The sequence below is a fragment of the Mustela nigripes genome, chromosome 6, assembly GCF_022355385.1.
Source record: "Mustela nigripes isolate SB6536 chromosome 6, MUSNIG.SB6536, whole genome shotgun sequence".
Lineage (NCBI taxonomy): Eukaryota > Metazoa > Chordata > Mammalia > Carnivora > Mustelidae > Mustela > Mustela nigripes.
This window is the reverse complement of record NC_081562.1, coordinates 127,876,514-127,898,903: the sequence shown is the minus strand read 5'-3', so window position 1 is coordinate 127,898,903 and position 22,390 is coordinate 127,876,514. Positions and strand designations below refer to the sequence as shown.

Sequence of the window (22,390 nt, the reverse complement as noted above, 5' to 3'; positions counted from 1 at the left end):
GTAAAGAACTTCAAACTCAATAATATGACAAACATGGGCGACTGATTTGAACAGCCACTTCACAAAAAAAGATATGTGAATGGAAAATAAATACATGAAAAGGTGCTCAGCATTAATAGTCATTTGGGAACTGCAAATTAAATCACCATGAGACTGTAGAGGACTAAAATGAAAAAGAATGATGATAGCAAGGTTTGGCGAGGATGTGGAACAACTGCAACTCACACATTTTCTGAAGGAAAATAAAGTTGAATAGCCACTCTGCTGAACAGTTTGGCAGCTTCTTAAATATTTAAATAGACCCTCATCTCATATTCCAGTCATTCTACCAAAGGCATATACGGAGGAGAAATATAAGCATACGTCCACATAAAGACTTATACAAGATTCTTCACAGCAGGTTTGTTTGTTTGTTTGTTTTCAGAGAAAGTGTGCCTGTGCAGGTGGGGGAGAGGAGCAGAAGAAGAGGGACAGAGAGAATGCTAAGCTAGGTGTAGAGCCCAGTACAGAGTCAGACATGGTGCCATCTCACGACCTTGAGATCATGACCTGATCCAAAATCAAGAGTCGGATGCTCAAGTGACTGAGCCACCCAGGTGCCCCATCACAGGTTTATTTATAATGGCATAAACTAGAAACAACTCAAATGTCCATCAACTGAAGAGATTAAAAAAAAGTCCCAACTGTAGCATATCAATGTAATAGAATATTCAGCACTGAAAAGGACAAACCATTGAAACACAAAGAAACATGGTTAAATCTAAACATTATGCTTACAGAAAGAAGTCAGACAAAATATAGTACATACCATATGCTTCCACATGCGTGTTAGATTATGCAAACTAATTTACAGTAGGAGAAAGTAGAGACAGGTTGCCAGGAGACAGATGTAGGGTTGAGAATGACAGATTATAAAGGGGCATGAATAAAACTTTTGGGGTGATAGATCTGTTAAATATCTTAATTCTGATGATGGCTTCACAGGTAAATATATATCATAAAAAGGATGAAATGGAACACTTTAAATATGTGCAGTTTATGTCATTTGCATATCAATAATAAAGTTGTTAAAAAGGACAGAATGTAAAAAATTATCAACCAACACAAAAGAAAATAGGAGGAAAAAGAACTTAGAATATGGAGGGCAAATGGAATACTAAAAATTAGTCCAACAATCCTGAAGTCAAGATTTGAGAGAGAAAAAGAACATAAACTAGGAAGGACATATAAAAAACAAATAGTAAGATGACAGATTTAAACTCCAAGAGTTCAGTGATTTTATTAAATAAAAAATGGAATAAATGCTTCAAAGATGTTAGGCTAGCTTTTTTAAATTTCACAATAATAGGGGGCATGGGAAGCCTGGCTGGCTCAACACGAGGAGCTTGTGACTCCTGAGCTCGGGGTAGTGAATTTGAGCCTCATATTGGGTATAGAGATCACTTAAATAAATAAATAATTTTTAAAAATAAGGGGCATATCTAATATATAAGGAAAACAAAAGTGCAACAGGATGGAAAAAATATGTACCTTGTAAACATAAAGCAGAAAAAGCTAGTATAGCTATATTAATATTAGACAAGGAAAATTTGATAATTAAAAAAGCATTACTAGAAACAAGCTGAAATACCTCATATGGTAAAAGGGTTGATTTATCAAGAAGATATAATTATTCAAAATTCAAAGGCAACAATAGCTTCAATATATATAAAGCAAAATCTGACAGAGCTGTAAGGAAAAACTGACAAATGAACAATCTCATTTGAAGATTTCAGCACATTTCTCACTATCATTGGCTAAGCAAGCATAATAAAACCCAATAATGATCAAATCATTTAAAAACATAATTAAAAACATTAACTAACATATATAGAATACTTATCCACAACTACACAAATCTTTCTGGATTTACTGAGTATTTATAATAATTGACCACAGGTAATCCATAAAGCAAGTCTCAACACAAAAGGCTGAAATCGGAATCTTCTCAGCACAAAGCAATTAAGCAGGAAATTAATAACATAATGATAACTAGAACATTTTCATATGTTTGTCAATGAGGAAATATATTCCTAAAGAGTCCATAGTTCAACAAAGCAATCACAATGAGAGTTAGAAATATTTTTAACTGAATGATAACTGAAAATACAAAATATTAAAACTTGTGGCTTTCTACCTAAAGCCATCTCTGAGGGCATTTATAGCCTTTAATGCATATATTATAAGAAATATTGGAAATCAATATGTTAACTTTCCTTCTTTAGAGGTTAGATAATAATAAAAAAAATCAAAGAATGAAAGAAATAATGAAAGAGCAATAATCGTGACACAGAAAATAGGCATAAAATATAGGAACATAAAAAGCGAAGATGGGGGGGCGCCTGGGTGGCTCAGTGGGTTAAAGCCTCTGTCTTTGGCTCAGGTCATGATCCCAGGGTCCTGGGATAGAGCCCCACATTGGGATCTCTGCTCGGCGGGGAGCCTGCTTCCCCCTCTCTCTCTGTTTCTCTCTCTGCCTACTTGTGATCTCTGTCAAATAAATAAATAAAATCTTAAAAAAAAAAAAAGAAGATGATATTTGAAAAGACTATTAACTTAATAACTGAAAAGAATAATTAAAGAGAGACACCAAGGACACACAAATACCTAATATGAGCAAAGAAAAGGAGGAAATTATTATAGACCATACAGATGTGTGCTAATACTGTCATGAAGCTATTAAATAAAAGTTATTTATAATTGTAATGAAATTAATAATGGAATTAATGAAATTAATAATGAAATCCAGTTCCTTAGTCCCACCAGCAAAATTTCAAGTGCTCAAAAGCCATATACCACCCTGAACAGCATAGACATTGAACATATAATTGCAAAGAGTTTAGTTGGACAGCGCTGCTATAAACAGTAAATAAACAAACTTTATGGTGATAAATTTCATAATTTAAACAAACTGACAAATTCTAGGGAAAAATATACCTTAAGCTGATACAACAAGAAATATGAACCTGAATGATTATGTAAGTATTAAAGAAACTGGATCTCAAAAATCATCCCTGTGAGAATCCCCATTTGGCTTTATGAGTGATTTCTTCTAAATATTTATGGGAGGAATAATCCCAATTATATGCAGCCCTTCCAGGAAATAAAAATAAAGAACAAAGAATATTCTTTTAAACAAATGGTGAAGTGACTGTATTAAACATTAAAAATGAAAAAAGAACCTTTGCCTAAATTTCATACCAAATATTAAAAAGTGGATCGTATATTTAATGTAAACCACAGCAATAAAAAACTTTTAGAATAAAATCCAAGGGAAAGCTCTTTGGAAAAAATGGCATGGTAAAAAGTTTTTGAGCATGACACCAAAGCACAACAAATAAAAGGACAAAAATAATAAACTAGACTTTATCCAAATTAAAACCTTTTTTTTTCGATTTCTTTTTTTTTCCTCATTTTTAAAAATTAACAGAATTTATTTTGCTCTGCCAAAGATACTGTTAAGAAGATGAGAAGAAAAGTTACAGACTAGGAGAAAATATTTCTAACCAGATTTCTGATAAAGGACATATATTAAGAATATATAATGAACTTTCAAACTTTAATTACAAAAAAGCAACCAAAAGAATTACAAAATAGGCAAAACACATAAAGATTTCACTCTAAGAGGATATACAGACAACAAATGAGCAAAAAGATGTTCAACATAAAAAATCATTAAGGAAAACATCATTAAAATCATGATGAGAGATCACTACACATTAGTATAGTTAAAAAAAAATAGTGAAAACACCAAATGCTGGTGAGTATGAAAATAACTGCATCTTTCATATATTGCTGATAGGAATATACTATGGTGCAGCTGCTCTGGAAAACAGTTTGGTAGTTCCTCTAAATGTTAAACTTAGAACTACCAGATGACCTGGCAACTCCACTTCTTGGTACCCAAGAGAAATGTAGTTAAATATTTTAAATCCAAAAATCAGAGGGTATGGGTGTGATATAAAGAATGAGAGTTACCTTTGTGTTCTGTATCTTGAATAGTTTTATATCTTTATATATATATAAATCTATATATGTGATAAAAGGCATACAAGTAAACTTATGTAAACACACACTAATGTCAATTTCCTGGTTTTGGTATTAAAATGTAGGTACAGAAGATATAACCATTAGGGGAATATGGATGAAAGGTAAATAAGAACTCTCTACTGCCTATACAATTTCCCATGAATCTGAAATTATTTCAAATAGAAAGTTTAAAAAAAGAAGCATTTCATATTTATAAGTCCAGCACGATTAACATCAAACCTAGCAACGATATAAGAAAAGTCACTCTTTCTCATATGGCTAATATCTCTCTTTTAAACATAAAAACAAAAATCCTAAACAAAGTACTGTCAAATCAAAACAATAAAATGGGTTTATTCTAGGAAAGCAAGGTAGTTTAATATTAGAAAATCAATCAATATAAATCATCTCATTAACAAAGGTAAGAAAATCACAGGACCACCTTAATCACAGAAAAAGGTATTTGATAATATTTGATAATATTCATTTTTAAAGATAACATTTGATAATATTCATTTTTAAAGAATCTTAGCAAAACTAGGAAGAGAATATACTTGATTTTTATAAAACTTAGAATTTTGTCAATGAAAATGGCAGAATAAGGAACTCCAAATTCTGTCTCTCCATAAAAGCAAGAAAAAGTAGGCAAAACTGTTAAGAATCAACTTTTTCTGAACTCTGGAAATTAGCCAAAAACTTGCCAGGACCATTTCAAGAAAAACAGCTGATTCTTAAAATAAATAAATAAATATAGACATTATTTATTTGAGAGAGAAAGAGGGAGAGAATCTCAACCAGATTGCCCACTGAGCACAGAGCCCAATGTGGAACTTGATATCAGGACCCTCAGATCTTGACCTGAAAAGAAATCAAGAGTCAGAGGTTTAGCCCCAAAATCAGTTGATTCTTGATAAGAAAAGCAAACTTTCTAATATAGAATTTAATGTAATGTACATAAAGATACTCACTGGACTTGATTAAAGAGTGGATGTACTCAGTTAGAACTTCGACAAAGAGATAGAAAATACTAAAAAGAACCAGTCAGAGCTGAAGAATTCAATAACTGAAATAAGAAAATCACTAGAGAGAATCAACAACATATTAGAGGATACCTGGGTCATTCAGTTGGTTAAGCATCTGACTCTTGATTCTGGCTCAGGTCATGATCTCAGGATTATGAGATCAAGCCCCTTATCAGGCTCCACACTGGGTGTGGAATCTGCTCGAGTCCTTCTCCCTCCATCCCTCCCCCATCTCCCTCTCCAGAAAAAAAGATTAGAGAATACAGAATGGATCATTGATTTGGAAATCAAGGTAATAGAAAGCAAAAAAGATGAGCAGGAAAAAGGAAAAAAAGAGTAATAAAAATAGCTTAAGGGAACTCTGCAATATCATTAAGCAGAATAACATTCATATTATAAGGATCCCAGGAGAGGAGAAAGAAAAGAGGATAGAAAACATACTTACACAAATAATAACTGAAAAATTCCCTAATCTGGGAAGGCAACAGATGTCTAGGTCTGGAAAGCACAAATCTCATAGCAAAATGAACCCAAGAAGGTCCACACCAAGACATATAATGAAAATGGCAAAGAGTAATAGTAAAGAGGGAATTTAAAAAGCAGTAAGAGAGGAGTTACACACAAAACAAAACGAAACACAAAACAAACCAAATCTATAAGACTATCAACTAATTTTTCCATAGAAATTTTGCAGGCCATAGGAAAGTGGTATGATATAGTGAAAGTGTTGAAAATTAGAAAACCTACAACCAAGAATACTCTACCTTGCCAGGTTATCATTCACAATAGAAGGAAAGATAGTTTCCCAAACAGAAGTTAAAGTTCATCACCACTAAAAAAACCTTTAAAGAAATATTAAAGGGAATTCTTTAAATGGAAAGAAAAGGCCAAAACTAGAACAAAATTATGAAAGGGAAAAATTTCACAGGTAAAAGCAAATATAGTAATGTAGTAATATTAGTAATAGCATATAGCAATATTAATAGCAAATATAGTATATTTGTATATACTATATAATTTATATACAAATATAGTAATAGCATACAGCAATAGCAATAGTAATAGTAAATACAGTAAAGATAATAGATCAATAATTTATAAAGCCAATGTGGAGGTTAAAATGCAAAACCAATAAATCAACTGTATCTACAAAAACTAATCAAGGGATACACAAAAATATGTAAAATAGGACAGTGATACATAAAATGTGGAAGGGGATATAAAAATTTAGTGAACATGTCCAAACTTAAGATACCATCAATTTAACATACATTGCAATACATATAAGATACTATATATGAATCCAATGGTAAACAGAAATAAAAAACCCGTAACAGATACACAAAGTAAAGGAAAAGAATCCAATTATATGCTAAAGAAAGTTATCAAGTCGCAAGGAAGAGAGCTAAAGAAGAAGAAAGGAACAGAGAAGGACTTATAAATAATTACTTTAAATGTAAATGGACTAAATATTCCAATAAGACCTAGGAATGACTGTAAGGATTGAAAAAACAAAAATCAACTACATGCTGTCTACAAGAGACTCACTTCAGACTTAAAGACACACACAGATTGAAAGTGAAGGGACCATGCAAATGGAAATGAGAAAAAACCTGGGGCAGCAATACTTGTATCAAACAAAATAGACTTTAGAACAAAGACCGCAGTAAGAGACAAAGAATTGCACTAAATAATGATAAAAGAATCAATCCAGTAAGAGGATGCACCCTACATATGAGCACCTAAATACCTAAAACAAATATTAACAAACATAAAAGGAGAAATTGATAGTAATGCAATAATAGTAGTAATACAATAATAGTTAACACTCTACTTACACCAATGGATACATCATTCAGACAGAAAATCAACAGAAGGGAACAGTGGCTTTGAACAACACATTAAAACAGACAGACTTAACATACATACAGAACATTCCATCCCAAAACAGAAGAATACACATACTTTTCAAGTACACATGAAACATTTTCCCAGATAGATCATATATTAACCACAAATCTCAATAAGTTTAAGACTGAAATCATATCAATTATCTATTCTTTTTTTTTTTTAAAGATTTATTTATTTGAAGGAGTGTATGTGTGCATGAGTAGGGTGGGGAAGGGAGAGAGAGAATCTCAAGCAGACTCCATGCTGAGTGTGGAACCCAGTGCAGAGCTCAATTTCACATCCCTGAGATCATGACCTGAGCCCAAATCAAAAGCTGGGTGCTCAACTGACTGAGTCATCCAGGCTTCCCACAACTACTTTTTCTGACCACAACAGTATAAAACTAGAAATCAATTACAGGAAAAAAAAAAAAAAAACCTGGAAAAAACACAAATGTGTGGAGATGGGAAAAACATGCTACTAAATAATCGATTTGTCAATGAAAAAAATCAAAGACAATATTAAAAAATATATGGAGACAAATGAAAACAAAACCACAATGGTTCTAAATCTTTGAGATACAGTTAAAAAAAGTTCCAAAGAAGAAGTTTACAGCAATACCTGCCTACCTCAAGAAACAAGAAAAATCCCTTCACTCACATGGAGAATTTAAGAAAAACAAAGGAGCAACGGAAGAAAAAAGAGAGACAAACCAAGAGACAGACTCTATAGAGAACAAACTAACGGTTACCAGAGGGAAGGTAGAGGGAGGAATGGGTAAAACAGGTGATAGGCATTAAAGAGTACACCTATCATGATGAACACTGAGTAATGTATAGAATTGTTGAATCACTATATTGAATCCCTGAAACTAACATAACACTGTATATTAACTATACTGGAATTAAAGTGAAATACTTAAAAAAAAAGAAACAAGAAAAATCTCAGTTTAACCCTATAGGTATAGGAAGGAGAAAAGAAGAACCAACAAAAGTCAAAGCTAGAACAAGGAAAGAAATAATAAAGACTGGAGGAGATAAATGAAACAGAAGATAGAACCAACCCCTGCCCCCAACAATAGAAAAGCTCAATGAAACCAAAAGCTGGTTTTTTGAAAAGATGAACAAAATTGACAGAATTTTAGACTCATCAGAAATAAAGACAGGACTCAAATAAGTAGAATCAGAAATAAAGGAAAATAAATAACTGACACCACAGAAATACAAAGAATTATAAAGAATATTACACAAAATCATATGCCAACAAATTGGACAACATAGAAGAAACAGATAAATTCCTAGAAACACAGACTCTTCCAAAACTGAATCATGAATTAATAGAAAATTTGAACAGATGGATTACCAGCAATGAAACTGAATCAGTAATAAAAAAAAACTCCCAGGAAACAAAAGTCCAGGACCAGATGGCTTTACAGGTGAATTTTAACAAACATTTAAAGAAGAGTTCATACTGTTCTTCTCAGATTTTCCAAAAAATAGAAGGGAAGGAAAAGTTCCAAATTCATTCTATGAATGGGCAACATTACTGTGATATCAAAACCAGACAAAGACACTACAAAGAAAGAGAACTACAAGGCAATATCTCTGATGAACATAGATGCTAAAATCCTCAATATACATTATCGTGCCAAATTCAACAATACATTAAAAAAATCATTTACCACAATCAAGTAGGACAAAACCATAGGTAACATCATACGCAAAAGTGAAAAACTGAAAGTGCCTCCTTTAACATGGATGACGGTGTCTACTCTCACTTCTTTTACTCAACATAGTACAAAGACTTGTACTGTGAAAAATATAAGACATTCATAAAAGAAACTGAAAATGACACAAACGGAAAGATAAATCATGTCATGGATTGGAAGGATTAATATTGTTAAAATGTCCATACTATCAAAAGCAATCTATAGATTAAATGCGATCTCTGTCAAACACCAACAGCATATTTCACAGAACTAGCATAATCATCACATTTGTATGCAACCAAAAAAAAAAAAACCTTGAATACCCAAAGCAATCTTGAGAAAGAGCAAAGCTGGAGGTATCACAATTCCAGATTTCAAACGATACTACAAAGCTACAGTATTCAAAACAATATGGTACTGGCACAAAAACAGACACAGAGATCAACAAATAGAGAACGCAGAAATAAACCCTACTTATACAGCCAATTAATTTAGGACAAAAGATGCAAGAATATACAATGAGGAAAAGACAGTCTCAATAAATGATGCTGGGAAAAGTGGACAGCTACCCATAAAAGAATGAAAGTGGCCCACTTTCTTATCCCACACACAAAAGTAAACTCAAAATGGATTAAAGGCCTAAATGAAACTAGGAAACTCCTAAAAGAAATCATAGGCAGTACTCTTGGATATTGGCCTTAGCAATATATTTATGAATATGTCTCCTCAGGCAAGGGAAACAAAAAGAAAAATAAACTATTGGGATGACACCAAAATAAAGAGCTTTGTACTGCAAAGGAAACCATCAACAAAACAAAAAGGTAACCCACAGGATGGGAGAAGATATTTGCAAATGATATATCCCATGAGGGTTAATATTAAAATACACAAAGAACTTCTACAACACCAAAAAATCCCAACATTACAATGAAAAAACAGAGGACCTGAGTAGACATTTTTTACTAGAAAGACATGCAGATCGCCAACGGACACATGAAAAGATGGTCAATATCACTCCTCATCAGGGAAATGCAAATCAAAACCAAATGAGTTATCATCTTTCACCTGTTAGAAATGGCTAGTACCACAATGACAAGAAGTAACAAATGTTGGTGAAGATTTGGAGAAAAGGGAACATTTGTGTACTGTTAGTAGGAATGTAAATTGGTGCAGTTGATATGGAAAACAGTATGGAGGTTCCTGGAAACATTAAAAATATAAATACCATGTAATCCAGTAATTCTAATACTGGGCATTTGCCCAAAGAAATAAAAATACTAATTCAAAGACATATGTATGCACTCTCAGTTTACTGCAGCATTATTTACAATAGCAAAGATATGGCTAAGTCTCCATTTATAGATGGACACACAATACTCACACACACAATACACACAAACATGCGTACAATGAAATATTACTTAACTATAAAAAAGATAGAGATCTTGCCATTTGTGACAAAAGGAATGGCCTTAAAGGGAATTATGCTTAGTGAAATAAGTCAGACAGAGAAAAACAATACCATATGATTTCACTTATATGTGTAATCTAAAAACCAAAACAAACAAACAGACTCTTAAATACAGAAAACAAACTGGTGGTTGCCAGAGGTAAGGGATGTTGGGAGATGGGCAAAATAGATCAAGGAGATTAAGAGGTACAAACTTAAGTTATAAAATAATTAAGTCACAGAGATAAAAGTACAGCAAAGGAATGTAGTCCAAAATACCGTAACAATATTGTATGGTGACAGATGGTGACTTACTGGGCACAGTATAGAGTAATGTACACAATGTTGAGTCAGTATGTTGTACACTTGAAACTAATATTACATTGTATGTCAATTATACTTCAATTAAAAAAAAGCACAACAAACTTTGTGGCACTTTAACGGACCCCAGTCCTATCTTCTATTCTATAGCTCATCACTGCCTCTGAAAATAACAACTGATTTCTAATCATGGCAGGTGCAGAATGAGCTAATTTGCAAAGAATGATGAGGATTTATCCTAACCTGTCTGGTGGTTCCCTGGAATACGGGTTCAAAAAGCTTGTCTTTATTTTCCCTATTTCAAAACTGGCCTAATTCTAAGGCTGCTTCCCTACAGGCATTTGCTGAAAACTTTTACAGGCTAATATCTTAGCCACTGCTGACCGAGGTGACAGAAAATTGTTGGGAAAACAACAGATTAACTAAAAAGCTTGGGAGGAAAGCTGAGGAATGGGATGCTCTGACATCCCGGGGAATCTAGAAGTTTATGTGCATGCTCAGTGCTGTGAGAATGCTCAAAGAAGACATGAAAATGACAAAGTTCTCACTAACTGATGACCTTGAGTGTCTTTGGAAACACAAAGTAAAGGCAAAAGCAGGGTTGGTTTACAGCCTTCCATAACCAAGGTTGAATATGGAAGGCATCTCCAATACCTACATATAAACTTTGCATGGACTGTAAGAATTTTGGGCTCTAGACATTTAAGGAAACTCTGTCACTAAGCTAATGAAACAGAGATTTCAGTGGCCACACATGACAAAAAATACAGACTTCATAAAATGAGTTAAAAAAAGTACTAAACAAACAACTACAATTAGACCAAATAACAACAAAACCTAGAAAGGAGAGAGAATCTGGTTTCTAGAGTTGCCAAGTTATAATATTCATAATATCTGGTCTTCAATAAAAACAACAAAAATTACAAGGCCAGCAAAGGAAAAAAAGACAATATGTCCCATACAAAGGAATAAAGAAATAAAAACTGCACCATCATCACTGTTAAATGCTACAGCATGGATGAACCTTGAAAACATATTGCATGATTGTAATTACATGAAATGTCTATAATAGGTAAATCCACAGGGACGGAAAGTAGATCAGTGGTTGTCATAGAAGCAGAGGTTGAGAACTGGAACTTACTGCTAACAGGTAGAGGGTTATTTTACTTTTTTTGGTGTGTTGAAAATGTTCTCAAATTAGGTAGTTGCACAACATAGTGAAAAGACTAAAACCACTAAAATGTATGTGATTTTAAATGGTGAATTTTGTTATGTGAAATATATCTCAATAAAAAAATTGTAGGGGCACCTGGGTGGCTCAGTGGGTTAGGACCTCCTCTGCCTTTGGCTCAGGTCATGATCCCAGGGTCCTGGGATCGAGCCCCACGTCGGGCTCTCTGCTCAGCAGGGAGCCTGCTTCCTCCTCTCTCTCTCTCTCTCTCTGCCTGCCTCTCTGCCTACTTAAGATTTACTTAATAAAATCTTTAAAAAAATTCTATAAAAAGCTGGCAACATACATCATATTTAATAATGAAATAATACAATTTTAAGAAATAATTTCAATGATGAAATAGTAGTCCATAAATAGTTGCACTATGTTGTGCAACTACCTAATTTGAGAACATTTTCAACACACAATGCTGTAAGTTTTTGAGATTGAAAATGAAACAAGGATACTTGGTATAATCACTTCTACTCTACATGTATTGAGATCCTAATTAGTACAAAAGAAATGTATAATATACAGATAAATAGAACTGAAAAATAAGCTTAGCAAGGTGGCTGGATATAAGGCAATTATAGAAAAATCAATTATATTTGTATATACGAAATAGAATTAGAAAGTGAAATTTAGAAGCAATATCATTTATGGTGTCATCTAAAAACACTAAAAACCCAGGAATAAATCCAAGGAAAAAATATGCAATATTTGCACACAAAAAGTTGTAACACAGTATCAAAAAATATTTTAGATTTATTCATGGTTTTTAGAATCAATGCTGTCTCGGTATCAATTCTTCCAAAACTGACCTACATATATTCAATATACTCTAAATTGAGTACTTCAGCTGAGTAATTTGTGGAAAATGACAAGCTACTTTGAAAATTTATATGAAAACATAAAGTAGTAATCTTACAGAAGGAAAAATGAGCTGAAGAGTTATTGCACCACGTTCTTATTATAAAGCTACAGCAAATTATGATGTACGGTATTGGCACAAGATGCACAAGACTAAGAGAGTCTTGTAAGACTTTCTAAGTAGAAAGCCTGAAAACAGACCCACACAGTTATGAACACTTGTTTTAAATAAAGATGGTATTTGTAGAGCTGTAAGAGGCAGTATTTTCATTAAGTGAGCCAACTGCTTTGGAAAAAATTTTGAAAAAAATTTATACTTAAGTATTACTTCACCCTAAACACAAAAATAAATTTCAGACTACTGACATTATGAAAAACAGAACATTAAAGTTTGTAGAATTTTTATGACTTTGAGGTAAGAAAAGATTTCTTAAACACAACACAAAATACATCAAATATGGAAAGGAAAGGAAAAGCATGATGATTAAAATTAATAACTTTAGTCATCAAAATACACCATTAAGAGAGTGAAAGGGCAAGCCAGAGTTGGATAAAATATGTGTAGAAGATCTATTTATGAAATATATAAAGAACTCTTCACAAATCAGTATGAGAAAACACACGCAACCCAATTTAAAAAAAATACTTGAAAAGACTTCACATAGGAAATTATTAGGGCCCAATAAACATAAGAAAAATTGTTCATTCCATCTTATTGGTCAAAGAATATGCAAATTAAACCATAATTAGATATCACTATATACCTACCAGAATGGTTAAAATATAAAAGACTTGACCAAGTGTTGGCAAGAATGTAGAGTAACTGGAATTTTCATATCCTGCTGCTGAAGTATAAATTGATAAAAAACATTTTAAAAAACTTTAGAAGTAAAGTTGAGCTTTACTGCAACTTAACTTCAAAATAGAAATTTACACATAAACATACTAAAGTACAGCAACGTTCACATGAAAATTATTTATTGTAGCCAAAAACTGGAAAAAGCACAATTTTCAACAGAAAATTCTATATTTCTAAATGGACTATGACACATTAATGAAATGAACAACCTACTGCTACACACAACAATGGACAAATCTTACAAATATAATACCAAATGGAGGAAAGTAGATGTAAAAGAGTACACATGGAATGTGTTATGGACTGAATGTTTGTGTTCCCCCAAAATCATATGTTGAAATCCTAACCCCCAATGTGATGATATTAGGAGGTAGGGCCTTTGGGAGATGATTAGATCATGAGGGTGGAGCCCTCATGAATGGGATTAGTGCACTTATAAAAGAGACCCCAGAGAGCTCTCTCACCTCTTCTGCCATGTGAGGACACAGCGAGAAGACTGCTGTCTATGAATTAGGAAGAGTGCCCTCACCAGACACCGAATCTGCCGGCGTCTTGATCTTGGACTTCCCAGTCTTCAGAACTGTGAGAAATAAATGTTTGTTGTTTAAGCCACCCAGTCTATTATATTTTTGTTATAGCAGCCTGAATGGACTAAAACAGGATGATTCCATTTAGAAACTTCAAACAGCAGGTAAAACTAATCTATGATGTTAGAAGTCAGGACAGTTTTATCTTTGTGGAAGAAAAGGAAGGTAAAGAGACCAGGAGGAAGAATGAGGGAGATTTCTGGCCAATGGCAATGTTCTAGATCTTCTTGATCTTGGCAACAGTTAACTTGGTTTACCTTATGACAATTCACTGAGCTGTGTATTTATATTTTATGTACTTTTCTCTATTTTATTCAATTAAAATAAATTTTTAAAAGTTTATTTACCTGCTTTTTCTGTGTTTTGTTTCTGTTTTCCAGCCAATCATCCATTTGTTCCTCAATTTCTTCTATAGAAGTTCCATGATCATAAGACTGAATATATGCACTTTCTAAAGGTGTATATACAGGAAATTCAGGTTTTGGCTTTTTTACTTTAGCTTTCTTCTGTTCTAAAAATGTTTAAGAGAATCAATTATGAGATTTGTTAAGAAAGAAAAGAATTTTTAACAGTCTACTCATACACCATACCTTGAAAAAACATATACATACTGTTCTTTCATTAAAACAGAGTTATATACAATGGAATATAATTTAGCCATAAAAAGGAATGAAATCTTGCCATTTGCAACAGTATGGATGGACCACAAGGGGATTATACTATGTGAAATAAGTCAGATATGGAGAGACAAATACCATATGATCTCTCCTATATGGGGAATCTTAACAAAACCAAACAAAAAACAAAACCAAACCAACCCCCAAAAAAACCCAGCTCACAGATACAGAGAACAGATTGGTGGTTGTCTGAGGTGGGTGAGGGGAATGGGAGAAATGGGTGAAAGGGGTTAAAAAAAATTATAATTGCTTTGCTATAAATAGCTAGCTGTTTTATTGTGCTTTAGCTACTGCATTGTTTTTAAATAAAACTCAGAGATACTAATGATGAGAGGATGATCATGATATAACCACCACGTCAATTTGTATATACCTTTAGTTTTCAAAGTACTTTTTATGAAACATTTCATACTGTCACAATGAAAAAAGCTTGGTCATAATAGTGACATAATAATGGGCAAGTAACTTAACTCTTAGAATAAGTGTCTATTTTCTCATCTGTAAAAGAAAGCTAAACCTAATCTTCTAAAGTTGCTATGTGGAAAATAATGTAACCCTAACATACCACTTGGTGTAAAAGTGGCTTTTTTTTTTTTTAAAGATTTTTATTTATTTATTTGACAGAGAGATAGAGATAGAATACAAGTAAACATAGTTGCAGGCAGAGGGAGGGAGAGAAACAGGCTCTCTGCTGAGCAGGGAGCCCGATGCGGGGCTCGATTCCAGAACCCTGGAATCATGACCCGAGCCAAAGGCAGCTGCTTAACCAAATGAGCCACCCAGGTGCCCCTCAAAAGTGGCTCTTGATAAATAGTATATACATTCATCTTTTCAATATTTTAAGAAATGCAAAATTTAATCTGATGGCATCAGAGGCAGTTATCAATAGAGCTCTTAACTGGACTCTTCATTAAAGCCCTTTTGATTAGAGTCCATATTGAAAAGCAATTTAAATCTTAATTGCTATAGTCAAATTTCTTATAATCATATCTTCACCATTGTGTATTTGCATATTGTCTAATGCTTATGTAATAAAATTAATATAATATTGTCATAGAAATGGATAAATTCCTAGAACAGAGAATCCATAAACATTTTGAGTGGGAAAAGGCTTAAATGCTGGCACAACTGAATACCCATTTGAAGGTAGCTGGCCATCATCTTACACAATACACAAAAATAGGTTCCAGTTAGATAAGAGACTTGACTTTAAAAACCCAAACAATAAACATCTTACAAAAATAAATCTTAAAAACTACAGGTACTATTTAAAGGATGAGGAAATCTTAACTAAAACAGAAATATAGATGCTATAGAAATGGTAAAGGACAGAATAAACAAATCAAGAGAGAAAGAGTACATTTGAAAGGAATATGTACGATTCAAAGTACAAACAGATGACTGATATACAGAACATATAAGGAGATACTATAAATTGACGAGGGGATAAGCACCCAACAGAAAAAATGGGCAAAGTCACGAAAGAATAAATCCAAATGGCCAAAAAACAAGATACACCCTCTAAAGGTTTATCTTTATCTCTAAAGGTTTATCTTTAACCTCTAAAGATTAAAGAAATGCAGTTTGAATCAATAACATGATACAATTTTATACCTATCATATGGGCAGAAATTTTTTTTTATAAGATTTTATTTATTTATTTGAAAGAGATCACAAGTAGGTGGAGAGGCAGGCAGAGAGAGAGGAGGAAGCAGGCTCCCCGCTGAGCAGAAAGCCCCATGCGGGGCTCGATCCCAGGACCCCAAGATCATGACCTGAGCTGAGGGCAGAGGCTTTAACCCACTGAGCCACCCAGGCACCCCCATATGGGCAGAGATTTTTTTTAAATTTCTTAAGAAAAGGTACTGTTGGCAGGGAAAGGGCGATCTCTACATTGGTGGTGGAAATGTGAATTATATTGCAGACTTTTTGGAAAGTGATCTAAGAGAACCTGTTAAAATAAAAAAAAATTTTTTTTCCTCCAGCAATTCCCTATTTAAAAGCATTAAAATATAATTGTATATAAGTACATGGTTATATATGTATGTCTGTATGTTATTTGTTTTTCATAAAGTTATAAAACTGTTAACTTAGTAAATGTATATTAATAAGAAAAATGACTGAATGCATCTATACTAGGGAATATTAAATTTTCATCAAAAGATATTGAAGTAGAGCTATACCAGTTGACTTACAGAGACTTTTATGAGTTTGAGTAATAAAAGATGGAGTAAAGCATGTAAGATTCTCTATTTGCAAAACAAAATAATGCCTCTTTAAACCTCTACAAATGTTTGTGTATACATATTCATCTAAATATATTTTATTATTATTATTAAAGCATGGAGAAAAATATAGATGAACACCTACAAGGTATATAGGGGGTAGAGATAAAGAAAAGAAGAAGCATAGAGACAATGAAGGAAAAGAGAAGGAACATATCACTAAAAAATAAATAATATATATGCAGGTATACTTATGTATTTTTACAAAGTTGTAGATATAAATATAAAAACGAAATTTAAAGATACACAACATAAATCTTCAAACATAACTTCTAAAACCAATAAACCCACAGCTTATAAATATTCACTGATTTCTTGCTACTTTACGAATACAAGGCTGAGAATGTAGCATCTAACATTTTGCACTTGGCAACATCTTTCATATGTTAAAAAAATGTGTTTTCAAAAAAAAATGTGTTTTCAAAACATGTCTAAGGGGAAAAAAGACCTCTATTTGCTAACTACCCTCATCTTTCCTGCAAATTTCTAGTTTCAATAAACTCTATGTAATTAGTATGCGCCCAGCTATCATCAATTTTGGTGTTATAAACACATCCCTATTCATAGTTCATCCAAGAAACACAAATCTAAGAAATTTTTTTAGCAGCATGATGAATTTTATAGGGAAATTCTTGAGTTAAATAAAAAAATAAAGACTATTTTTGCTGGAAGAGTCTTTATTTTTATTTTATTAACATGTAACGTATTATTTGTTTCAGGGGCATAGGTCTATGGTTCATCAGTCTTACACAATACACAGCACTCACTACAACACATACCCTCCCAATGCCCATCACCCAGTCACCCCATCTACCTACTCCCTTCCCCTCCAGCAACCCTCAGTTTGTTTCCTTAGATTGAGTCTCTTATGGTTTGTCTCCCTTGGAAGAGTAAGTCTTATTGAAATTTAGTAAGTTATAGGCCTTAAGTTAAGATAGATTGGTTCTTAATAACAAGCCTGACAACGGCTAGAAACAAAAACTAGCCAACCAACCAAACAACAACAAAAATCAAACAACAAAATCCAAAATAAACAAATCAAAAAAGAAGTAAAACCCATGACTGATACCTTAAGTGTCTAGTGACTGAAGAGAAATGGTTTCCTCTCAAAAGAAAAATTTATTCAACATGCTTGTCAAAGGAATGAGAAATGAGTCAAATATCATTTTAAGGGGGTCCTTCCATTTAATGCTCTTAGTCAACAAAATGATGCAGAGTTTGGATCCAGCAACAAAAACAAAAACAAACCAAAAAACTCTGGCCTAAGTAGCCTACCTTCTCATATATTTGGAAACTTACACTAAACAATTCAACTAATAAGTCAGTTACTTAGATCAAACACTTCCTGTCAAACATTGCAAAAGTATTTATTATGCTAAGACACATTTGCTGAATAGTGATTTGGGATCTTTGACCATGAACCTGAGGATAATTCTTTAGGTCTTGATTAACACTTGTACCTCTATGGTTTTGAAAACAGTGGAAAAGAGTTCAAATTGAGCAAAGTCATAACATCTTAACTCATTACCTTCTTTTTCTAGCAGGCACAGAGAATTTCTCCTTGGAAATGCACAGACAATAGCGCAGTAGATATTAATGAATGTAACTTGGAAGAGGATAGGAAGGAAGTTTTAATCAGTTTTGAGCACTATGCTTAAAATACAGAATGATAAGAATACAGATGATGTCAGAAAAGTTATCAAAATAGTAAGGAGATTTGAAATGTCATTAATATAAAAAGTGGCAGAAAAATGAGAAAACAAGAAGTCAGAAAAACTAGGTTCTATATCTTTAGTCATATGTCAATACATTAGTATTTCCCTCACATTACTGACCTCTAAGTCTCCACCTGTAAAACGAAATATCTGCCCTACCAATCTCACAGCACAGTTGCGGGAATTAAATCCTGACTTGTGCAGGAATGTGCTCCTAATATTAAGGAGAATATTTAGAACTATGTGCTAAACTAAGCTCTTGATAAAACTCCTTTCACTTCTATCTGCTTCTTCCAATATAGTTCCCATTCCTTCAACCTCCTGGGGTTCCAAACCTTGGAGCTAACAATTTCCCCTTCTTCTTATATCCTGTATGAAATCCAGTAGGAAATCTTGTCTCTAACTTCAAAATACATAAGAATTCCATTTTGTTACTTTTGTCACTCTGATCCAAGCCATCATCATTTCTTGTCTGGATTCCTAAAACAACTCCCAGCTGATTGGTCTCCTTGTTTCAAGTCCTTGTTTCAGTCTGTTCTTAACCTCACAGCCAGACTTCTTAGAACATGTATTAAATCATGTCAGTCCTCTGCTCAACCTTCCTAGGACTTGCCATTCCAGAGTAAAAGCCAAGTTCTCACAGCATAAGGCTCTAAGTGATTTATGCCTTCCATCCTCACCCCATTCATCATCTATCTGACCTCATTTTAATACTCTCCAGCCTCCTGCTGTTCCTCAAAAACATAAAGCTTTCGGGATGCCTGGGTGGCTCAGCTGGTTAAATGTGCCTTCACCTCAGTTCATAATCCCAGAACCCTGGGATGACATGCTCCCAGGGTCCTGGGATCGAGTCCCATATCAGGCTCCTTGCTCAGCCAGAAGCCTGCTTCTCCTTCTGCCTTTCACTGCCCCTGCTTGTGCACACACACTCTCTCTCTGACAAATAAATAAAATCAACAACAACAACCCATAAAGCTTTCATCTGTTGCCTCTACTGAAACCTACTCCCTCACCAGTCTTGCTTACTCCCTAACCTCCTGCAGGTTTTTTCTCAAATGTCTTTTCATTACTGAGGTCTTCTTTGTCCCTGCAGCCGGCCTGCCACACATCAATCTATCTATCTATTCTCCATCCCTCTTCCTTGTGACTTTTTACTGCAGCATTTATCACTGCTCATCCTATTGACTCTTTCTACATGGGCAAAATTCTTTTATTTAAAAAATTTTTTTTGAGGTTTATTTGAGAGACAGACAGAGAAGGTAAAGGAAGAGGGAGAGAAAGTCTCAAAAAGACACCACGCTCAGTCCATGTGGAACCCTACATAGGAGCTCGATCTCACGACTTAGAGATCACGACCTGAGCTGAAATCAAGAGTCAGACCTATTGCGCCACCAAGGCGCCCCATATGTGGGCAAAAATTCTTACTTATTTTGTTCACTACTGAATTCCCAGTGCCTGGGACAACATCTGGTGCTAAATAAACAGTGAATGAGTGAATGAATGAATGAATGAATGAATGGAAAAGCTCTCACTGTGGACAGATCTGGGACTAGAACTCAGCTTCTGCAATTTACTAGCTCTTTTGCTTAAAGTCCTTTTGTAAAATGGGAATAATGGTAATACTACATCTCATGAATTGTTAATAAGGAGTAATGATATTAAAGCATATAAAATGATTAGAATGGTACTTAGAATATAAAGAACTTGTAAAGAACTGTGCAAAAACATAGTATTCTCAAGATTTAAAATTTACTATCCTAATATACATAAGATACAAAGAGGGGAGTTTTGGAGAAAGGAAGAAGTCCTACAATGCTTACGTGGGCCAGGTGAAACAACTAAAGGAAAAGGTCAAAGAAGAACAAATTAATGCATAATTTTCTAAGAATTTTATTTCCGTTTCAATTAAAAAAGCCTGCCAGATGAACGGAAACTCTGAAGGTAGGAGTAAGATCATTTATTCATTCACTCACATTTCATCCAAGTTTGTGAATTTAGTATGTGCCATGAATAACGCACATTAAGAGTACAGTACTGTGGGAACAGTTCTATTTAAAAGGGATTACCTTAACTAGAAATTATGTGGTATCTAACTACTATATTTTACCTCTTATTGCTTACATACTTTTATGTACTTTCAGGATTTTAAGATGGGTGATTTTTTTTTTAAAGTCCCTAATACTGGGGTGCCTGGGTGGCTCAGTGGGTTAAAGCCTCTGCCTTTGGCTCAGATCACTCAGGGTCCTGGGATCAAGCCCCACATCGGGCTCTCTGCTCAGCAGGGAGCCTGCTTCCCCCTTCCTCTCTCTCTGCCTACTTGTGATCTCTGTCTGTCAAATAAATAAATAAAATCTTAAAAAAAAAAAGAGTCCCTAATACTATATTAGACAATTGGTAACTTAAATGACTGGTGATTCTAATATAAAACTATCGAGAAACTAGGATGGTGTCACCAGAGTACCATATGAGCTCAAGTTATAGACCAGGCTTTTGTTTTTCAAAATATTTTTCCTAAAAGGGGAACAAGTCATAGAACTGACTGCTTATGAAGTATGTCATATTACTTAGCTTCTCTAAATTTCTTTATTTTGAACACTAAAGTACTGCTTGAAAAAAATGTACATAAGCTAGAAGCCACCTCTTCAGGAGTAATTTTACCTCCTTACAGAGAATCAGTTATAAAGAAGCAAATAAGTAAATGTAGTTGTTTATATTTAATTCTGGGGTACTGTATCACAATTGCAAGTGTTTGATGCTTTTGTAAAGAAGGATTTAAAAAATCACTTTAAAAAAGTAATTCAAAACTTCCAATTCTAAAAAAAATGGGGTAAAAGTACTTTTTCATACTCCTCCCCCTAACAAAATGGAAAACCCCTAAACATTATGTATAAAACAAGCACAGGAAGACTGATTTTTTTTTTTTTTTTTTAAAGATTTTATTTATTTATTTGACAGAGAGATCACAAGTAGGCAGAGAGGCAGGCAGAGAGAGAGAGAGAGAGGAGGAAGCAGGCTCCCTGCTGAGCAGAGAGCCCGATGCGGGACTCGATCCCAGGACCGTGAGATCATGACCTGAGCCGAAGGCAGCGGCTTAACCCACTGAGCCACCCAGGCGCCCAGGAAGACTGATTTTTGAAGAGAAGACAGGCCAGCTAGGTATGGCGGACACGACGAACACCGAGGTGGTGAGCGCCCTCAGTTTCCTTGCATAGTAAGACAAGCTTAGGTAGTAACGGATTTATACTTCACGCAAATAAGGGACAGAATTGTGGCCAACCTTTTCTTGCCAGTGAAGGCTAACAAGAAGCCTAGACTTCTGCCACTGTGAGACTGTAATAATACCCCCCAAGCTCCCTACCAGGACGTGGAAAAGACTTTCCTGCTGAGAGATAATAAGAGTCTCCTTACTCTGTAAAGTCAGGGATGGGGTAGGGCTAACGTAGGCTAATGGGAAAACTAGACTTCGTGTCTACCCAGAGGTAATGAGGCATCCCTCCCCTCCCTGCCACGGTGGCTTCAGAGAAAGCCTTGAGGCTTTCAGTGCTTTTACAACTGCCCAGGAGTAAAGAGACCAACCCTCCACAGCATCAGCAAAGGCTCGGCGGGGAACTCTAAGTGGGCATTCTTGCCTATCCCAGCGAGGGGATGTCTGTTGGGTGTTATCAGTGTGGCCTATTTGTAAGCGAGAACACCCACACTTGCCCAGCCCTAAGAAGATTCACAAGCAC

At 34.2% G+C, this 22,390-nt stretch overlaps 1 protein-coding gene across 1 annotated transcript in view; it reads right to left on the bottom strand.

The window, feature by feature from the left end:
- DNAJC1 (DnaJ heat shock protein family (Hsp40) member C1) overlaps positions 1-22,390 on the bottom strand; it is a 224,913-nt gene that overhangs the window by 101,200 nt on the left and 101,323 nt on the right. Inside the window, exon 8 of the mRNA XM_059404194.1 lies at positions 14,333-14,496. Within this exon, the coding sequence (XP_059260177.1) occupies positions 14,333-14,496 (164 nt within the window). The remainder of the gene's footprint in view (positions 1-14,332; positions 14,497-22,390) is intronic.